Source organism: Rhinatrema bivittatum, chromosome 7 (genome assembly GCF_901001135.1).
Source record: "Rhinatrema bivittatum chromosome 7, aRhiBiv1.1, whole genome shotgun sequence".
Classification (NCBI taxonomy): domain Eukaryota; kingdom Metazoa; phylum Chordata; class Amphibia; order Gymnophiona; family Rhinatrematidae; genus Rhinatrema; species Rhinatrema bivittatum.
The window spans coordinates 226,020,608-226,043,017 of record NC_042621.1 but is presented as its reverse complement, the minus strand read 5'-3'; the positions used below and the strand labels follow the sequence as shown (position 1 = coordinate 226,043,017).

The 22,410-nt window shown below is 43.7% G+C and overlaps 1 protein-coding gene across 2 annotated transcripts in view; it reads left to right on the top strand.

Annotated features, from left to right (window-relative positions):
- Nucleotides 1–22,410, top strand: part of KIF11 (kinesin family member 11) — a 185,904-nt gene that overhangs the window by 22,626 nt on the left and 140,868 nt on the right. For both annotated transcript variants that reach the window (XM_029609919.1, XM_029609918.1), the window contains exons 3-5: nt 8,329–8,461; nt 10,025–10,122; nt 10,214–10,292. In XM_029609919.1, coding sequence (XP_029465779.1) covers nt 8,329–8,461; nt 10,025–10,122; nt 10,214–10,292 — 310 coding nt within the window. The remainder of the gene's footprint in view (nt 1–8,328; nt 8,462–10,024; nt 10,123–10,213; nt 10,293–22,410) is intronic.

Below are 22,410 nucleotides of genomic sequence, written 5' to 3'. Positions count from 1 at the left end.
AACGTAGAGGCGTCTTGGTCTATCAATCGGTTGGAAGCCAGGGCGGTGCGTTTGGCTTTGCTTGCCTTTCAGCCTTTGCTACAAGGGCAGGCAGTGAGAGTACTCTCAGACAATGGGACCACTGTAGCGTACTTAAACAGACAAGGGGGCACTCGGAGCCATGTGGTCTCCCTTGAGATTCAGGACATGATACTGTGGGCGGAACGTCATCTGATACAGATCTCTGCATCTCATATTGCTGGAGTCAAAAATGTGCAAGCCGACTACCTCAGTCGCATGCTTCTGGACTCAGGGGAGTGGGAGTTGTCAGACACGGCAATGCACCTCGTTCGAGAAAAGTGGGATTGTCCGTAGGTCGATCTCATGGCAACTCAGCACAATGCGAAGGCTCCTCGGTTTTTCAGCAGATGCAGAGATTACGGCGCCAAGGGTGTAGATGCTCTGATCCTTCCCTGGCCCCAGGGGGTCCTGCTCTCTACGTGTTTCCTCCTTGGCCTCTGGTGGGCAAAATCCTGAGGCAGATAGAGAGTCACCCAGGGGAGGCAATTATTTGTGGCCCCGGAGTGGCCTTGCCGTCCTTTGGTTCGCAGATCTGTTAAATCTGGTGGTCGAGGATCCCTTATGACTCAGCCATCTTCTCGGTCTTCTACACCAGGGTCCAGTATTTTTGGATCAGTCCGCTCGCTTTTGTCTAGCCGCATGGCTTTTGAGAGGAGGCGTTTACGGGCAAAAGGATACCTGGAGACGGTAATAACTACCCTCCTTCAGTTTAGGCGGAAGTCCTCCTCCATGGCATATGTACGAGTCTGGAAAGTCTTTGAGGCTTGGTGTCTGGCGAAGGGGACTCCGGTCTTGCGTGCTTCGGTTGCACAAGTGTTATCTTTCTTATAGGACGGGTTGGTTAAGGGTCTCGCGCTCAATTCCCTTAGAATCCAGGTGGCAGCGTTGGCCTCTTTGAGGGGAGCCATGGATGGGTATCGTTTGTCCTCTCATCCGGATGTGGTCCGCTTTATACAAGGGGTCAAGAATTTGCGTCCCCCTGTGAGAGAGGTTTGTCTTCCTTGGAACCTCAATCTGGTCCTTCGGGGATTATGTGAGTCTCCTTTCGAACCCATTCGGAGGGCTACGTTGAAGGATGTAACCTTGAAGGTGATTTTCTTGGTAGCCATCTGTTCTGCAAGGCGCATTTCAGAGTTGCAGGCCTTGCCTTGTCGTGATCCTTTCCTTCAGATATCGGATAGGGGTGTGTCTTTACAGACAGTTCCATCTTTCCTACCGAAAGTAATTTCTTCCTTTCATGTTAGTCAGTGGAACTGCCAGCTTTTTCAAATTTATCTGATTTGGAGCCTCATGCGCGTGAGCTTCAGCTTATTGATGTCCGCAGAGCGTAGCTTCGCTATCTTAGTCACAAATGGTTTTCGGCGCTCTGACCATCTTTGTGTGCTATGGAGTGGTCCGAAGAAGGGCCTTCAAGCTTCCAAAACCACTATTGCTAGATGACTTAAGGAAGCTATTGGATCAGCTTACATTCTCAAAGGTAAGCCAGTACCAGAGGGATTGAGGGCTCATTCCACCCGGTCTGTCTGTTTCTTGGGCAGAGGCTCACTTGATTTCACCACAAGAGATTTGTAGGGCAGCAACGTGGAAGTTGCTACATACTTTTGCAAGGCATTATCACCTAGATGTGGCAGATCGGGAGTCTGTCTTTTGGCGAAAGTGTATTGCGCACGGGACTCTCCAGGTCCCACCCTGTCTAGGAAGCTTTGGTACATCCCAGGAGTCTGGACTGATCCAGTACGTACAGGGAAAAGAAAATGTGGTTCTTACTGATAATTTTCGTTCCTGTAGTACCAAGGATCAGTCCAGAGTCTCGCCCAGGGATCAAGACAGTTGGAGAGTCGTCTGCTTTCCTATTGGTTCCTTGTTATCAGAAATTAATTTTTTTTGTTTAATTGTTCAGAAGTTTATAATTCAATGGGTTTTTTTTATGATGTATGGTATTCAGCTTTGGTACAGATTTAATACTGAGAAACTGCAGGGGGCATCAGCATAGTTAAAGCAGTGGCAGTTTTACTTTCTCTGTCTCCGCCTTCTGGCACAGATGTATGAACCCAGGAGTCTGGACTGATCCTTGGTACTACAGGAACGAAAATTATCAGGTAAGAACCACATTTTCTTTTCTTGCTCAACAGATTATAGTGATGGCAAAGTGTGAGAGTATATAGCTGGAAGAAAAAATCAGCTCTGGCAAAGGAACAATTATACAGGTGTTTGGACAGTATATTATCTGAATAAGTTAATGGCCTTGAAGAGGAACACTTTGAAGAAGTTTGAGTGGACTTGGCAAGCCATATGAGCAGTGGAAGTAGACTAGAACAATTCAGGACATGAATAGTGTTAAAAGTGGTGGATGTTTTCTTCACCAGCATGACTAGATAAAATAATGCAAAGACCATAGTATTGTAATAAGGGGGGGAAGAGTAGTGGATGTGGAGGAAGGGAGGTTGAAAAGGGAGTTTGTACAAACCATTGATATCATGTGAATTGTGATCAACATTGGACTTACTGTTATTCATATGTGCAGGTTAGACACATTGTGAGCTCAATGGTTAAGAAGGCCCATTTACAGTGCAAGACTTATTTTGAGTATCTAACAATGCTGACAACTTATGGAAAGATGATGATAGAAAAAGATCGTATGGCCCGTCCAGTCTTCCCATCTGTCCAATTTAGCATTAAAATTTAGTTACTTTCTTATACAAACAAACATTCTTATAGAAACATAGATAAAGGGGATCATATTGAAATTATATGCTGTATTAAATTGAGTTACATGTGCCTCAAATACATACAGGCATGGGAGACTGATTTGGGAGAATCTACTTTTGAATCAGTGGGATCTTTTCTGCATATGGGGAAAGTGCTCTATTTTTGCTGCCTTCATAGAAAATGTATTTAAAGTTCTAATGTGCTGGTATGTATCTCCATAGCGGTTACATAAGGTCTTTTCAATTATAGATAAATGTTAGAGAGGGTATAGAGTAGTAGGTTAATGTTACCATATTTGGTGGGAATATGATGTAATACTTATGTTTTTGGGGGGGAGATATTTTATCTAATAAAAACAATGATAGTTGAGGTTATAGTAGCCTCCCCTAAACACGCATTACTGGGTAGCCCAATTCCACATGAGGAAGGACACACACAGTCTTTGATGCAGCAAATTGTTTTAGCTGCCAAATGTGTGAGAGTTCTTAAATGGAAGAATCCTGAAGCATCCCCCTTAACAGTCATGCTCAAGTGCTTAGAGCAGGTATATCATTTGAGTAAGATTACCAGTTTAAAGACACTCTATATAACCAAATTTGATCTGATATGGTCCCCCTATGTGATTTGACATTTATTTCGGAAGGATGATTAGATATAAGCGGGAGTACCCGTGCTCCCATTACTTCCTAATATGCTATTGAATTTTATTCCTAGTATTTATGCTGACCATGCTGCTATTCCTATTTTTTTGTCTCCTAATGTTGGGATGATTATTGTGCTTCTACTTATGTTCATGACATCTGAGAGTCCCTTGGGGGGGGGGGGGGGGGAGTGGAGTGGTACTTTGTGCAAAAAATAAGTGTTCTGGATGTCATCTATTATGCATGATGTGTGTACTTTAACACAATTTTAAATAGAAAAAAAAAGGTAAACAATGTGTGCTGAAGTTCAGCACACAACATTTTAGCATGTGAGTAAAGAAAATATAGCCTTATGCAGTAAGCTAATGGTATGCTAATGCATCAGGAGTCAATAAAAATGCTAACCCGAAAATGTGGACACAAGATTTTCTGTCGCTGAGCAGGCTGAATGAGCCATTGCATGTAGGTGACATCTGGCAGCTTTGAAGGAATTTGTTTCTGAGCTCTACTGAGCATGTTCAGGAGTTCATGCCATGGGTGTTGCCTCGTGAGAGCCTCCTTAGTCTTTTTTTTTTTTCCAAGCACAGCATGGATGTGAACCCAATCTCTCCTGGTTTTTTTTTTTTTTTCTAAAAATTCTTAACTTTTAAATTCAATGTTTTTGTTCTTCAGTCTTTTAGTTGCTTCACTGCATCTTGAGCCCCTCAATAGTACTTTTTCAGTGTTACCAAAACAAAACCGAAGCACAACCTTCTCTTCTATTATGGCCAGAAGAGGTTAACAGTGAGTGGGTTTAAAAGTTGTTGTATCTGTGGAAAAGTTATGTCCTTCACCAACTGACATGAACTGTTAAGAACATAAGAACATGCCATACTGGGTCAGACCAAGGGTCCATCAAGCCTAGCATCTTGTTTCCAATAGTGGCCAATCGAGGCTATAAGTACCTGGCAGGTACCCAAAAACAATCCCAGGCTACTGATGCTAGTAATAGTGGCTATTTTCTAAGTCAACTTGATTAAAAGCAGGTAATGGACTAACTTCTGCTTATTAGCTGCCTCACTGACTATTAAAAGCACAAACACACTAAATAATATAGCCCAATAGTTTACTTCTCCCCAGTACTTTAAAAAAAAATTTCCCAAGCAAAACTTACTAATTTCTTTCAGCCACCAGCAAGGTGATCCTCTTCTCTTAGTGCTCCCACTATTACCGATGCCTCAGACCGGAACACGACCAGAAGAACTTCTATGCCTGTGGGAAGATGTCCGCACACTTGCAGCATTCTAGGGTGCTACACATCGAGGAACAGTGTTAATCTCTCCAGAGTCTCCTTAGGTCCTCGTCCTGCCATGCAGTCTCCTTTCCCTAGCCAGGAAAAGAGTTGAGTAGAAACTCCTCTTAAACTCTCCCCATCTGCTCAGGTCTAAGCCAAAGGGTCTAGTTCAACCAGCCACCCTGGAGCCATCACAGTCTGCATTTGAAGCACAAGCACTCTAAGTATGGTGCATTGGCACTGTCTGTGCAAGCAGCATCAGCATTTTTGATGCATGGAGCACCAAGGAGCTTGACACGGAGCTCTGATGCACGATATACTCAGTTCTGATGCCACTGAAGGGAGCAGCCTCTGCATCTCTACTCTTTGATCATATGGTACATATTATCCTATATCATTTGACCCCCTGATGCACAGTGCAAACACACATTGCTCAGCTCCGCAATATTGCTGACCTGTATGGATTCCTTAATGCATATTTCCGAAGACTTGTCAAAACATGCCAAGGTATCTAAGCACTCTACCCCACTGAAGCTACAAACACACCCACCTCCAGCTTTGATTTATCAAACTGCTTTGCCAACACAGCTCTATAAGCCAATCCTAGATCTGTAGGAGAAGGGTATCAGGTTTCCCTTGCCTCCCTCCAATATCCAGGGCACTCAGTCCACCTAAATTAGGGTAGAAGGACTTTGCCTAGAGACTGCTCCTCCCAGTTTGCCCTTTTCTTCATTGGAGTCCTGGATAGATGAAGACTGTACTGGCATACCTTTTTGACCCACTTCCAGATCCTCTGGACCATATCTAGCCACTAGAGGTTCTCACCTGTTCTAAGTTTGTGGAGAAGATGGGTACAATGCTGGGCGTCAATGTTCACAAAGATCCACCCATCCTGAACTCTTGGCCCTCTTCAGTTACTGGATAGTCTATCTGAACCAGCAGCCCTTCCAGTAAACATCATCAGTATTCTAAAGTTGAGAATGTTGGAAACTCTTATTTTGGTCACTCCTATGGTTAGAAAGCTAGACCTCAAATACAGAGTCCAGTAATCACTGGACTTTGGTATTGTCCAGCTACCTCACCAGACTGTAGTGGTTGAATCTGCTATGAAAAAGCAAAGACATGGATTCATTCATTCTCCCACAGGAAAAGACTACAAATTTCACCTAGCACGGTTTGTCTGCTATAGGTGGATAATAAATATTTTATTTGAAAAAGTTTCTTGCCAAAGTTATTTATCTAAGTGCAATGGTATTTGCTTGTACTGTATATCTATCCCCCAATTTTATATGGTGCAGAATATTCATGACTGTATTCAAAAACTGAAGCCCTGCCCTCATGCTACTGAACAAGACAACTACTATCCTCAATCTCTCCTGGATGCAGAAGAAGGTATCGGCCACCTACTTCACTCCGTCTACAAATCCTTTGATTTTGTTTCATGTACCTCCTCAGCTTCCATTGGAGTTAGAAGTAAGGAAGGAGACCTAGTGGAGAACCAATGGGTCTAGGGTGAGGGTCGGTGCCAGCCATCTAGTGCTCCAGAAATCCTGACCTCTATGTCAAGAAAAATCAACCTGGGTAGCAGCAGTCATGTCAATGCCATTAACTGATGTGAACAAGCTGAGAGAATTTGGTAGCCCTCGTGTACTCTGGTAAGTGAGTCAGATTTGGTCTCAGATAGCATTCCTCCTGCAGTACCTAGAAGCAGCACTTATAAAGTGTAAGGATTGGCAGAAGCAGCCTCTGCTCTACTAGCAGTTAGGTGGGGCATGAACACAAGTGGATTTCAGATCAGACCAGCGAAACTCGGACAAGCAAGTTCTTCAGCCAAGAAAGGAAAGCAAGGATTTGGATATCACTGTAGAATTATGACCAATATCCAGTCTTATGTGTGTTCCCACCAGGTGTATGGACATTCCCTAGACTTCTGAAAGTGCAAGCAGAGTTTCTCCTTCACCCTGTCCCCTGGTCAGATGATTCTTCTAGGTTATAAAAGAGAATGGAAGGGATCTTCTAGGGTTTACAACCTTGGTTATTGAGAGAACCAGCCTTTAGTGGGCAGAAAGAGGACCATTATTGGACTGGAATTAGTTTGGAGCCTCTGAGTCACATTTGTGGAGGAGGCAATATTTCTGTTTTGAGGGAATCATTCCTTCAATCTTATTCTTTCACCAAAGGAGATTGGGGTGAAGGCATAGCTTGCAAATATAGAATGCAAAGACCACCTCTGGCTTGCTGGACAAAATGTAAGCTGTCTCGCTACTCTCTTGGATGGGATACTTCTAGGGAGTTAAGAATGGAAGTTTTCTGCTGTGGTAGGTCTTCTCAGCTTGGAACCTGAGTTCAGTTTTGAAGGGATATGACTTCCCTTCCTCTCAAGCCTCATAAGGCAATCTCCTTTAACTTTTCCATTAAAATTGCCAAAAGGTTATCTCTGAGCCCAATACTATTCTCCCCTCTAAGGGTAGTGTTTCATTTCTGTTGGGCTCTAGCTTTTTTCACTTATGTCGGTGAGAAAATAGAATAGTGTAAGTCAGGACAGACACAGCCATTCTCAGGTTTGTTGTAGGTTACCTTTGAAATGTTTATAGGGGACAAGTTTTGTTTTTTTCTTGGCTAGATCTTTGATGTGTCGTATTAAGACACGGTGGTGTCTAAGGCATTGATTTCAGGAGTAATAGAGGAGATCTTTGGCCTTGTCCAGAAAGATTATTCCGGTCTGAAGGCTGTCCTGCACCTCTGTGAATGGGCTTTGACTCCTTGTAGGCAGAATCAGAGCCTGCCTTTCCAGAGACAGAGAATAATGGCAGGACAGCTTCCCTGCTCTTAAGCACCTCAATATGGGTCTGCATTCTGAGAGAGGCTGTACCTTGGACACAGGAGGCCTGAGTTGTTATGGCTTCTGCCTAACCCAGTCTGGGTGGAGCTTTGATACACCCCACTTGTTTGGATTAGTCTGGTATGACCGATAAGGCAGATGAAATTTAAACTTACCGGTTAATTTCCTTTCAGTCAGGTTCTGCCTGCCTGGTTCAGAAGCCACAGTGATCAAGGACTCAGACAAGTTCAGAAAACTAGCAGCAAGTATGTTCACCATGGCCTAATCATGACCTTGGTGAAGGGATTATCGAATTCCTGAGTTAATGAACTGAGTGAAGCTTTCTTGGCTGCATCAGATTTTGGTAATGGTGGTGATTTGGAAACCAAAAGTTAATTGCCTTTGGTTGTCTTAGCTTTGACATAGGAAGAGTTGAAGGCAGCACCAAAACCATGGGGTGGGGAGTGATGTCAGTGTTAGAGATTTTTTTTGGGGGGGGGGGGTTTCTGTCTCCATCTGCTGATAGGGGGACATAATCCACTTTGGGCTGGTCTGGCAGGATTAAAAGAAATTTAATAGGTAAGCTTTTTTTTTTTTTGTGTGTGTTTTTTTTGGGGGGGGGGGGTGTTTTTTTGTTTTTTTTTTTTAAGTTTTGCCATTTGTATAGTCTGCGCTGGCTTTCCAGTTGCACAAAATACTTTAATGTGGGTTATGCGCATCTTAAAAGAAGATTATATTTGGCTTAAATATTCTGTATAAAGGCATAATTTGACTTTTCAGAATTCCTGCTTTAAAACGTGTTGTGCTTGCTCCTTTTTTCCCAGGCCTTTCAATATGGCAGAGCGCAAGGTGAATTCCCACTCTGTATTGGAATGTGAACCTGCTAGGAAAGAAGTTGCTGTTCGTATTGCAGGAATTAATGAAAAACTGGGAAAGAAGACCTATACGTTCGATATGGTAATCACACCTTGATAAATCTATTTCTGTAGTCTTCCAGACTGATGGAAGAAGTGTAATGCACTTTTTGAAAACTTTAGTCTAGTTGTGCTGATTTAATGGCAGTTTCTGCACAGTTTTAAAGGATTGTTGCACTGGGAAAGAATTTTTTGCCAGTGCAGCTAGGGTGATCAGCTGGCTCTGGGATGTGTGATTTTGCAGGTGAAATAGGTTGGCCTGGTTGTAAACCATTTCCTTCGTGTGGTCTTGCAATCTTGATTACCTAAGTAAAAGCAGACCTCATGTTCAGATAAAAGTTGGACCAGATCTGTCTGTGTTGCAAAGCTGGAACCAATTGGTTGTTTTAAGTGTTATGCCAAGCCTGTCTGAACTGTTTATTCGCACAGTAGCAGTTCAGTAGCCTTAGTGCAAGGGTGAGAGGGCAGCTCATGCGAAGTACCCAGAAATCCCTAATCTGCTGAGAAAATATTTTTCTTGGAGAACAGAGCTTCTAGTTTAAATTTTTAAGAAAGGAGGTGTTTTGGTCAAATTGTGGTTCCTCCTTTTAAAGTACATAGGTGAAAATCTGATTCTTGCTGCACTAGAAACTGCCCAGTGTTTTTTATGAAAGCCTTTCACTTGGGAGTAGGTCATGCAAATCGAGAGTTTAAAGTAGATCAGCTGACTACTTCCTTTTTTTTTTCTTCTTTTTACTGCTGGGACAGAACAGCTCTGCAGCAGACTGTAATGTGCAGTATTTTGTAAATGTTGGTGTCAAACCTAACAAGCCACTTGTGCTGTGCTATAAATGTTTAAATGTGTGGTAATGTTTTTAGGTTCTTCCAAATAAGGTTTTGGGACCATTTTCCTAACAATTCAAACCAGCAGCACTAGAAAAATGTGCTTTGGTTGGCAGCAAACAATTTCACTGGGTTCCTGGCAGTTTCTTAGTTTTGTCCTGGAGTTTCAGCCTTCTTGAGTGCTCCTGCCCTTCCTAATGGGCTACTTCTGTGCTGACACATTGGACATAACATTAGTATGCAGGGTTTTGCAAATCCCCTTGCCTGCTCGAGTGGAGCTTCATTGTATTCAGGCAGAGCTGAATGGGGTTGGGGGAAAGCAGTGTCTTCAGGGCTGTATGGGGCAGGGAAGGAAGTACAGTGCAAATTGCACTGGCAAATTGGGGCAACGGTGGGGGTGGGGGAAACAGGTGCACATTAGATGGTGAGTGCATTTCTTCCCTGATGACATGTTTTTTTGTATTTTTATGTAGAGGAATTTTTGAATTTGATTTCTTAAAGTTTCTTCTGGTCTTAATTTCTAGGGTGCCTTCCTTGTTTCATCTAGTTCATGCTATGGTCTTGGAATAAAAACATTAAACTCCTTTGTCCCCAAACATAGTGTTTGGGGGGGCAAAGGGGCAAACTTTTTTTTGTATTTGATTAGTGTGAACCAGACGAAACAAGGAAGGCACCCTAGAAATTAAGACCAGAAGAAACTTTAAGAAATCGGGTAAACTTAATGATTGATCTAGCTGGTACTGTTTTTAAAATAGCTGGTATTTTATATTTGCCTTCTTAATAGGTCTTCGGCCCTCAAGCAAAACAAATAGACGTATACAGAAGTGTTGTGTGCCCTATTTTGGATGAAGTTATTATGGGATACAATTGTACAGTGTTTGCGTAAGTAACCTACTATTCAAATTTCTCGTCGTCTCCTAGTAGGCTGCATCCATGCATATGTTGTAAATGTTTCTGATTTTCATTTGCACAGCTATGGTCAGACTGGTACTGGCAAGACCTTCACAATGGAGGGAGAGAGGTCACCTGATGCAGAGTTTACCTGGGAAGAAGTGAGTATGTTCTGATGGAAGACTAGTTTCTAAATCTCATAAGCACACAGTCTGTTCCAATGAGTCTTGGCAGGCAACTTCGACCTGCACCTAAAAATTAGGGAGTGAAACTGCTTATCTGGCCCAGATATCTCCAGAAGTTGAATTGGTATATACTGTGATTTGCTGTTAAAGCAAAGGAAACTCCTGTTTACGTTTTATGAGCAAATGGATCCCTGAGACATGCCAGTGACCATAATAACTTTTTAATTGTTTGACCCAGCTCACATGGTCTTTCATACATGGAACAGTAATGATGAGGTGAATATTTTTCTGTTTCTTACAAAATCTCTCCGTTTCATCAGATTGATATGCATTTGACTGTAAATAAGATTTGCATAATGTGAATTCAATTGCTGTGCAGAAAAAAAAAGCTGTAAGATTCAAAATCAAGGCATTGTTTGGTGCATTTAGAACACAAAGCTGCAATTTCAATTGCTTGTAACATTTTAAAATGTGGTAGTCATATTTCTGAGCATTAGCTAATTTTTAAGCTGAGCACTTTTGACAATAACTTATATTGTCATTTTCCCCAGGACAGGAATTGTTGTGTTGTAGGTTAGTATAGTACCCCCCGCGCTTTTGATCTTAGGAATAAAAGCTTGCGCCTGTTTTCGTTTAAGCATTTGAGCTAAATATTTCCCGGCTTTATTCCCGCCCTCAAAGAATTTCTGCTGCGCTAAGTCTAAATGATGTGCAATAAGCGCCGCGTCAAGTGCCACTATTTTATTTTGCGTATCTTGAATGTCCTGTCGTAACTGGGACCGATTAGTATCCCTCATATGAGCAGTTTCTAGACAGTGGAGGCGAGTCAGCAACCTGTGGCGCTCCCTCTCCCTTTGTTTCTTCACAAACTTAGCCCGTGCTATAAAAGTACCCCGTATAACACTCTTTAAACATTCCCATACGGTCACAGAGTCTGTGTCCCCCGTATCATTTATATGGAGGTATTCCTGTATTTCCCTAGCTATCTGCCGCTGGAAATCACTATCATCCAGTAGAGAGTCATTAAGACGCCAGTAGCGGATTCCCCAATCATAATTTTGCAATTGTATACTGAACCAGATTGGCGCATGGTCTGACCATACAATCTGTTCAATTTCCACAGCCCTGACCAGGGTAGTGCATGTCTTATCTAGCAGAAACATATCTATTCTGGAATAACAGTTATGTGGGTGAGAGTAAAAAGGAGTAGCTTCTGGACGTTGGGAAACGAGAGCGCCAAATATCAATTCCAGATATAAGTGTGAGTATATTTTTAAGAGCCTTCCTAGTGTTGGTAGAGTCTACGCTACGCCCCGACGAATTATCAAGATGTGGATTAAGGGTGACATTAAAATCTCCACCAAGGAGCACTGTCCCCTCTGACTTGTCAGCAATAATAGAATGTAGGGCTTTATAAAAGGCCTCCTTTTTGGGACATTGGCCCATATATGGTAATCAATGTCAGTATTTCACCCCCTATTTTCACATTCAGTATAAGATACCGGCCCTGAGTATCTATATGAGAATTTAATAATTCGAAATGAAGATCCTTGTGAATTAATATACCCACTCCAGTATATTTTGCAGCTTTCGTCACCGCTGCCCAATATTGGTGTGGGTATTTATTAGATTTCAGAAGACCTTCATATCGTTTTCTAAGATGCGTTTCTTGCAGATAGATTACATCAGCTTGCATACGGCCCATCTCTTGAAAAAGAAGCCGTCGTTTACGACCTGAGTTTAGTCCCTTAACGTTAAGGGAAACAAACTTAACAGTTGTCATTTGGGATCTGCACAGTGATCGCCACCGCCAAGGCGCGCAGTAGAGCCATTTAGCCAGGAAAGCCTTCGGGCCTCATAATATAAAAGTGGCGTGCCGGGTCCAGCCATGACAGGAACCACTTCGGACTATGCGAGATGTCCCCATCCCATACCAAAAATAAAGCATACATACATGTATAGAGACTTAGTACCCCCCCCTCCCCCTTCATCCAGCTGGGAAGGATCCACTCGATCCCAGTATTTACCGGAGGAGAATCCCGTGCCAGTAGGCGAGGTCATCCATCCCTGGAGCATCATAAGATAAAACTACCGTATGAACTGAAACATATATCACTGCTTAAAAAATCTCTTAGAATGCAGCAGAGAGAGTCATAAACTGCAGTAATTCCAGTATAACTGCTTAAGGAACACTTCGTGTTGGTATAGGGAAACCCCATACAAAGTATAAGACTCTAGGCACTGCCTGGAAGTTCAAGTAGGGGCGTCAGCCCTCTGTCCTTCATTGTTCCGCCGGAGTCGGCGACCTCCTAGTGGTGCACGCTGCCAACGTGGGGTCTCAGCTTGAGGTCCCTTAGCTGCAGTATGGTTAGAAGCAGGAATTTCCCCCTTCAAGCCGACCTCCTTTGCGGTTCCCTCTGCTTCCTCCAAGGTACGAATCCGAAGAGCCAGCGGTAGCAAACATTTGCTGCCACCAGTGCAGTGGTGAATGGTTTAAGGGCAAGTCTTTTGCGCAGGGTTGTAGCAGCGAGATCCGCATAAATAGCAACATCATGTTCTTCCCAACGCCAGGTTCGTTGGCGGTGCGCAGCAGAGGCAATCTGTTCTTTATAAGCAAAAGAATGGAAACAGACCACTATGTCACGGGGTCTATTCCCTGTGTTAGGGCCCAGAGCCCTATGAGCCCATTCTATTTGAGTGCTGGGCTGGTCTCCGTCGTCCATCTCAACCCCATCCAGGAGCATGGCGCAGATTTTTTGGATCACCAGCTTACAATCCGTGTACTTCTCGTTCTCCGGCACGCCTTTAAAACGTAGATTGCAGTGACGTGCCCTGTTCTCAACATCCTCCAGTTTGTCTGCAAGTTCGTTCTGGTGTGTGTGGAGAGCGGTGATATCTTTTTGATGACTTGTCCATCGCTCCTCGTGGTCATCCAGGCAGGTGTCTAATTCGTCGCTTCTACGGCCCATTTCAGCGTGTTCATCACGCATCTCCTGAAGGGTAGCAGCTATCTCAGATTTAAATGATCTGATGTCCTGGCGCAGCTCTATGAACCAGGAGCGCATCTCAGCACGGGATGCGGGCTCGGTGTCTGCTCCCTGTGGGACCCTGCTTCCTTCCTCCTTGTCCTCGGGCACCGCATCCGCCGCCATTTTGAGCCCTTCTTCCTCTGGATCTTCCCTCCCTTTATTATATGAATATTTTTTAAAGTCTACTGACTTTTTTTTGGAGGTCATAATCTAGAGTTGATCCACCGCCCGTTGCACTTTTTATCGCTTGGGTAGTCGCGCTAAAATCCACAATATAGCTCCGGGGAAGGGAGAGCCCTGCTCTAAGCGACCGGCATGGGAAGTGACGTCACTTCCTCCTCTGCTAGGGGATTTTAATCTTCTAGCTGTTGGGAGTATTCCAAATGCAGTATCTTCTAGAAGCAGAGAAATGCCAGATTCTCTGCAAGGAGAACTGCTCTGTCAATTAGTAAAAACCCACATGGGAGGAGGTGATACTGGACCTGGTGCTTACCAACAGGGACACTATTTCTGATGTAGTGGATGATCAACATTAGGACATAAGACATGAAGGTTCATTCTAAAATGAGGGCCCTAGACTTCAGGAAATCTTAATTTCTTAACGTTCAGACAGGTGAATCCACAACCACTGGGTTATGCCCTCTGTATGGAGATGGAGCAAAGCTACCATCACGGTGTGTGTACCCCTGCAGTGACATCAGCCCGCCAGTATTTTTAGTCTTCAACAGATGGTGCATGTGCATCTCTCTACTGGGGATTGCTTAACAAAAAATTTTTGTCAAAGGAGAACAAAAGAATTATTTGTCCTGGTCTCCTGTAGTGCTACCATATGGTCCCTCTCTCAGCTGAGAATTCCTGAGGTGATTTCTTTGGATCCTTACCTCAGCTGAGTGCCTTGGTCTGGTAGCTGGTTTTTCAGCTGGCATGGACTTAGTTGGAAAAAAAAAAGCTGAAAGGCAAGAAGGTGCAGGAGGCTGAGCACAGCAGTGAAGGTCCTTACCTTCTCCCCCCTCACAGCTAGAGACGGACCTTGTACTCAGCTGGGGTGAGCTGAGCTTAGGTAAGGGGAAACGAAAAAAAAAAGGCAGAGGATACACCAACAGTCGCTCCCACCTCCAGTGGGTTGAGCAGTCTTTTTTGGCTACACCCCGTTCTTGTTCACCACATGGTAGGCCATGGTGGCGTGTTTTCATACGTTTTTCAACGCACAAGACTGCTCTGTTCAGTTCCATCAGTTCGTGCTTGTGAGCTCAGCTGTGCGTCCAGGTTGGGCATCCAGGTCCATACTTTCAGCCAGAGGGGTAGCTTCAGTAATAGCAGCTAGGCTCTAGCTATGACTGAGAAATTAGTTGGCCGATTAAAACCTCTGTCTAACCTTACAAAGTTGCCCTTTAAAGGCTTGCTCTTGTTTGGGAGTGAGCTGGAGAAAATGGCCAATAAGTGGGGTGTCTTCCAGATTCCTCCATTTACCAGAGGATAAGAAATAGGCACAGCGCTCCTTCAGCACGAGAGGTTGTACTAAGCATTTCAAACATTTTTGATCCTACAGAGGAGTGGCTTTTCAGCGGACACTTCCTTGGCTATGTCTCTGTCCTTTTGTCCTAGGCAGCCCAGATGAGGTGCAGACTAGGGTAGTGGAGCACCTCATGCCTCCCAATGAAGGTGTCAACCCATCCCCAGGAATAGGAGATAAGTCTCCTCTCTCTCTCTTATCAGAGGTGGGTCAAAATCATGTCAGACCAGTGAGTTCTTGAGGTGCTAAGAGATGGCTATGCGCTGGAGTTTCACAGTGTTCCTCGGGATGTGTTCATGGTGTCTCCCTGCAACTCTCCGCAGAAGACAGGCAGTAAAGTGTACATTATCAAGACTCCTCAGTCTCCGGGCTGTGGTTCCAGTGCCACGTCTCAAGAAAATGTGGGCTGATATTCCAATTTATTTCGTTGTGCCCAAGAAGGTGGGCTTTTTGTCCCATCCTGGATCTCAAGGGGGTCAATCATCATTTGCAGTGTGACTTGTCTTCGCATGGAACCCTTGCGATCAGTGATGATGGCAGTACAGTCGGGAGTTCCTGATGTCTCTGGATTTGTCCAAGCCGTACCTGCATATTCCCATCCGGCTAGAGCATCAACAATTGCTGTATTTTGTGGTTTTTGGGGCATCATCAGTTTTGAGTACTACCTTTTGGTTTGGCCACTGTGCCCAGAACTTTTTCCAAGTTTATGGTGCTAGTGGAGTTGAGAGGATGGGATCCTGGTACATCCGTACTTGGACGACTGGCTGATTCGGGCCAAATGTCTGGAAGAAAAACTCTGGGTCTCGGGCAAGGTGATCTCCTTATTGCAGGAGCTGGCCAAGAGCAATCTTCAGTCATCACAGTCGCTAGAGTTTCTTGGTGTTCAGTTCGACATAAAACAGGGCAGTGTGTTCCTGCCAGAGGGCCATATTCAGAAGCTGATGGCGCAGATGAATCTATTGACTATCACAATGCACCGGACAGTGAGGTCCTATCTATAGGTTCTCAGATTGATGACAGCAACCCTGGAGTTGGTGCCACAGTCGAGGCTGCATATGCGTCCTCTTCAGCCCACTCTGTTGTCTTGTTGAAACCCATAGACTTCAACTGCCGATAGAGGTCTGCACTCACCTAAAAGTGGATCATCTGAGAGAGGGTGTTTCCCTAAGCTTACCGGACTGGCTGGTACGATAGATGTGAGCCTCCAGAGTTGGGCTCACTGTCAGGAGCTGACAGTGCAAGGGCTCTGGAGTACAGAAGTCTCTCTGGAATATCAATCGGCTGGAAGGCCGTGCAGGTCGGTTGACATTTTTGCGATTCGGCAACCAATTTCAGGGTTAAGCAGTCTGCATAATGTCGCAAGAAATAGCCCAACTTATGGAATGGGCAGAAGTGAATCTTCAGGAGATCTTAGCTTCTCACATTGCAGGAAAAGACAGTGTAAGACTATTTTTCTCTGCAGATAGTTTGGATCCAAGAGAATGGGAATGGTCAAACAAGGCATTTCAGCTAATAGTGGATTGCTGGGGCCTTCCGTTTCTGGACCTGCTGGTGGCTTCTTGCAATACGAAGGTTCCTCGCTTCTTTGGTTGGAGAGCTGCAAACCTCTTGGGCATCAATGACCTCATGCTGGAGTGGCCAGAGGGCAAGCTGCTGTATGCGTTCCCCCTATGGCCCATGTTGAACAGAATGATTCCAAAGATCGAGTCACAGGGGGATGGTGCTTCTGATGAGACTGTGGTATGCAGACTTGCGGAGGCTCCTGGTTTCCAGCACGCAGGGGCCTCTTCTTCACGAAGACCCGACTCAATTTTGTCATATGGTATGGCCCTTGAGAGGGCTTGGTTGCTGAAGCGTGGGTATTCTACTGTGGTGACTGCCACCTTGCTATGAGCAAGAAAGTTCTCCACTTCCTTAGCCTATGTGTGGGTTTGGTGAGTGTTTGAGGCTTGGTATGAAGATCAAGGGGTTCTTCCTCATTTGGTTAAGATCTACTCATTTTGGAATTTTTGCAGGATGGCATGAGTAAAAGGTTGGCCCTTAATTCATTAAAGGTACGGTTGGTGTGTTTGATTTTTTAGCGGTCTCTACTTCTCACCTAATGTGTAACCTTTCCTTGAGTTTACTGTCCTTAAATGGCGTTTCTTGTGGCAATTTGTTCTGCGCATTGAGTATCTGAACTGCTGGCCTTGTCTTGCCGGAAGCCATTGCTGAGTGATTTGGAGGGCAATAGAGCTGCATACTGCTCCTTCCTTTTTGGCCAAAAGTGGTCTCGATATTTACTTGAATCGGTCCATTTCCCTGCTGTCTCTGGACAGGGAAAGAGATGCGGCAGAATATCGCCTGTTTTGGCCCTTGGATTTCAAGAGGCATATCTTGAAGTATTTGGAGGTTTCTAAACCTCTCAGGAAGATGGATCGCCTGTTTTTTGGGTTGTTTTTTTTTCTCCATGGCGGAAGTAAACGGAGTGAGCCAGTTTTGCAGGCTACAATAGCCTGCTGAATTAAGGAGGTAGTCGCTGCCGCGTATGTGGATGCTGAGCAGCCATTACCTAGTCAGGTTAGGGCTTATTCAACTAGGGCTTAAGCAGTGACATTGGCAAAGGTTAGATTGTCTCCTGTCGATATTTGCTGGATTGTGATGTGATCCTCTCTACATACCTTTTCCAGGCATTATTGCCTGGATGTGCAGGCCCGCAGGCAGCCTCCCATCTTGTTCGGGAGTAGCTTTGGTACATCCTCCTGGTTCTGGATTCACCTGTCTGAATGCTAAGAGAGGAGAAATTACTACTTACCTGGTAATTTCCTTTTCTTTAGTACAGACAGGTGAATCCACCTTGCTGTCCTTGGCTGCCAATTGGTTGTGCTGTGGTCCTCCTGTGTGGTTGCGTGTTCCAGGGAGTTCTGATAAGTCAGTCCACTCCTTAGCCTAGTGGTGTTGCACTCCTTATCTGAGCTCTGAGTTTCCTGTTAGCTGAGTTCTGGAGTGGTCTGTTAATCGTTTTATCTACAGTTGGCTTTTGCAGAGAATACTGGCGAGCTGATGTCACTGCAGGGTTGACATCTCCATCTGCTGGTAGATGTGCACAACCCACTGGTTCTGGATTCACCTCTCTGTCCTAAAGAAAAGAAAATTATCAGGTAATTTCTTCTTTCTCAAAATGGGGTAATACCTTAAGGAGTCAGCTGACTAGGGAAATAGAAGGGCAGTGGGCAAAACTAAAAAGAGATATAAAGTAAAGAGGAAAAAGAGACCATTTATGGTTTTCTATAGTAGCTAAAAAGGCAAGGGAGAAAAAGCTAGGATTCATAAACTACAAGAGATTGCAGAAAGAGGAAGACAGGTGACTATCTGGAAAAATTAAGAGACGCTGGGAAAGTTATCAGGAATGTGAAGTTCAAATACAAAAAAATAGCAAATACGGTAAAATGGGGTGGACGACTTTTTTTTTTTTTTTTAAATAGATATGTTAGTGATAAAAGTAGTGCAAAAGTAGCCTTGTGAGACTCAAAAGTGAGAGGGACGAATATGTAGAGGCTGAGGGAAAAATGCAAAATTGTTTAACAAATATTTCTTTTCAGTGTTCATGGTGGAAGGGCCTGGAGCAGGATTATTTAAAACACAAATGAGATTGGAAGTGAGAGAAACCTCAATCGATTTTCAGAACAGTGTTTGTGAGGAGCTAACTAAACTTAAAAGTAGATAAGGTGGGGAAGTGATGTCTCCAATGGCTGCTTAATTCACTATCTCCCAACCAAGTATATAAACATCCCTATTCTTGAACGATCCAGAATATCCTACATGGGCAAGTCTGAGGATCAAGTCCAGTGACTGTTGCAATGGCATCTCGAAGGAAAAAAAAAAATCTCAAGCAATTCTCCTATGCTAGTACACTGGCGCATGGGGCATAGGCCCTAAACAGTGACATGCTCATTGACTAGCGTGTTAGACGCCAAGACCGGTGCTCCGCCTGCTAATGTTGGAGAGGAACCTCTTCTCCCCCCCCCCCCCCTCCCCCCCTCTAGACTGGAATTCCAGCAGTGGCTCAATGAACTGAGAAGCAATATGTTGGCAATTTTAAGGAGGAAATAGTGAACTCCTTAGCTGAGATAAAGACTAACCTGGTTTTAGGGATACGTGTGGAGGAGGCAGAGACCAGGCTGGATGATTACTTGGCTGAGATGACAGTTTCATGTGGTATGTGATAAGATGACTATTTCACAAGCGTATCTCAGTGATCGATTTAGAAGATTTCAGAAAACCATGTGCGGAGAGCAAATCTAAGATTTTGAGGAGCCCCTGAGGGAACAGAGTATGGGGTTTGCTTCCACATGGTTGATAGAATCTACACAGCCATTCTGGGCCTGGAAGTACAAGATACCAATATTCCGATGGTACTGTTGGAAAGAGCCCATTGAGCATTGGGAGCTCCCTGTGACATCTTACCTAGAGACATTGTGGACTGTTTCCACAAGTTTTCCATTAAGGAGAAGGTGTTGGCGTTAGCGTGAAAAAATGGCCCAATTACTTGGAGAGAGCCTAAAGTGCAGATTTTCCAAGTTCTGTCTTCTAGTAACATATACAGGAGGAGAAAATTTAAGGAAGTTATCAAGTATTATGCAACCGGAATGTGTATTATTGTTGGCTGTTCCCATTTGGCTCAGCTTCACTATCGAGAGGTCACTTTAAAAGGTCCTCATGGTGCCCGAAGCAGTGAAGATGCCTGCACCTGTGGGGGATGACACCCTCCAAATGGAAGAGAATGGTGGACAGAGGAAGGAGTTTGAAATGCCATCTGGTGGAGCTTTCCCCATGATGTCTTTATCTCAAGAGGGATCCAGTCTGAGTGACGGTGTTTTTGTTTGTTTCTGTTGATGGTCAGGTTTTGAGGTTAAGAATGCCTTAAGGTTTCTGTAGAGTTTTTCTCTCTAGAAATTATAGTTTGGTAATAAACATGGTTGGTTGCAGACTTAAGGAGAGGGCCCCTTAGCATCATACTATGAAAATTAAAGATAGGGGTGGGAAATTCTTGTTTGTTCCAAAGCATCGGACAGTGCTTCACTCAATTCTATGAAGAGCTATATTCCAATGAGGGCAAGGTGGAGGGGGGTTGAGATGGAAATGTTTTTGGAGTGTATCCCTCTGCCAATTTTGAAGGAGTCCTGTAGAGGTTTACTTGACAATGACAGTGTAGATGGAAGTACAACAAATTATTAAAAATTTGGAACTGGGCAAGTCACCCATTTTTAGATGGCTTAACAGTCAAATTTTATACATCTTTTTCAAACAGTCTCGGTGGGTTCAATGGTGGCTATGTTTAATTCTTTCTGTTGGGATGGGTAATCTCCCCCAGCGCAAATGCAGTGGGTATTAATTGATCCATCCATAGACAAGAACAAGAGCCAGTAAAGGAAAGAAAGCTAATGTTCTAAGCATAAAAAGGGAAAACCACAGGTGAAAACCACTCTCAATCTGCTGGAGTCAGAGGAATACTGGAGGGACGCAGAGGTCCTGCTTATATAGGGGAGCCCTTCGAGTTTTGCTCTGACTCCATCTGCTGGAAGGGGGACATAATCCACTGTCTGGACTGATCCGGGTACGTACAGGGAAACACAGATTTGAAGATAACCAAGGTATTGTCAAATAGTTGGGTTTGGTAGCCCTGTTATTGATCCAAGAGGACCAATCAGGGTTTGTGCCAGGGAGATGTATCTCAGATAACATCCGTAGAGTTCTAAACTTGATGATGTGGACAAAAAAGGTTATTCCAGTGGTTCTTCTGGTGGTAGATGCCGAAAAGGCCTTTAATCTGTCAATTGGTCTTACATATTCCAGGTTTTGGAAAGGTTCCAGCTGGATTTAAATTTATCACATGGATAAGGAAATTATCCACTGGCATGCCTCAAGATAAACCGGGTTATACAGAAGCTTTTGAAGTTTGGAAGGGATCCCATCTGGAATGTCCACTGTCACCCTTGCTTTTTTGCCCTTTTACTAGAACCATTTGCTGAACAAATACATAGAGAGAAGGAAAAATAAGTGTGGTACAGGTTGGGGAGACTAATTATAAGATGGTTTTATTTGCCGATGACCTTTTTTGTTCACCTTGGGAGTGTCCTAAGGAGTGCATAAGGACCCTACTGGGGGAAATTTATGGTTTGGGTTCAGGGTGAAAGAAGACAAATTAGAAATCTCTAACATTTCAGCCTCCATGGAATGCATTCATAGTTTTGAATATCCAACTATTTTTTAGAATGGCTAAGGACTGGGTGAAATATCTTGGGGTGTGTATTGGTCTGGGGGGAGGGGGAAATCAGCCTTTTAATTTGAATTATGGCACTCATTGGAATATTGCACTTCGTAGAAATGAGTGAAATGCTCTTTGATGCTTTTGGAATCAATTTCCCATCCCTATTTTTAATTTTCGTAGTATGATTCTGAGTGGCCCTTTCCTTAAGTCTCCTGGCCAGTAAGTAACCAAGTTTATTACCAAACTCCAAAAAAAATCTTATTAGGTCAAATCTGATTCATGTTAAATTCTCACTAACTTCAGTGACTGCTATATATATATATATATATATATAGATATATATATATATATATATATATATATATATATATATATATATATATATATATATATATAGCATAAAAGATCTTTAGATCAAAAAGTCTGGGGAAAAATTGGAATTGGGTACACAAGAGTTGCAATGGCCAGTCTGGATGGACCATTGGTCATTTTCTGCCATCATTTCTATGTTTCTATGTAAAGTTCTTCCATGAAATAACATGGATAAAAACTAGGAAGGACTCAAGGAGAAATCTAAAAAAGGTGCTACTAGAGCACTTTGGCTGGGATAGTACTAGGGAATTGGTTGGACAAGAGGAGGGAGGACATATAGTATGGTCAGGGGGTGAATGCTTTAGTGGGGATGCTGTTCAGGAGAGGGAGGTTGGTGATCCTTCATTCTGTAGTATGACCTTCTGGAGCTCTTGGATGAGCATGGAGACACAGTAACTTGTAGGGGATCTCGTATTCCTGGGTATTAAACTCCCCTTCTTCAAATGTTTCCCACTACTTTTTACTGATGGAGATGGTGTCTCATACTGAGGAGATCCTAGGTTTCAGCCTTAAGGTAGCTTAGATGCTGAGAGATCTATATTCTCTTCCCAGGGAAGAGAAGGATATGATGGATCATCTAAGGGGGTTGTCGTCCTTTAAGGCCACAACATTGTGTCCCACATAGAAAGATTGAGTCTCTGCTTCAATTATCTTTTTATTCTTTAGTCTGTTTCCCCAGGTAGCTACGTGCAGTGGATTTGTGATACGTATTCTCTGTCGGGCCGATACAGTACTGTTAGCTAGCGCGTTTTCGACACACTAGCTTTACCCCTTATACAGTAAGGGGTATTAGCGCATTTATTTTATTTATTTATTTATTTAGAGTTCTTCTCTACAGGCATTCATGACGGTCACATCATGCTGGTTTACAATTAACAAGGGGTGTCAGTGAACTTGAACCTGGAACAAGTGAAAAGACACCTTGAAGTT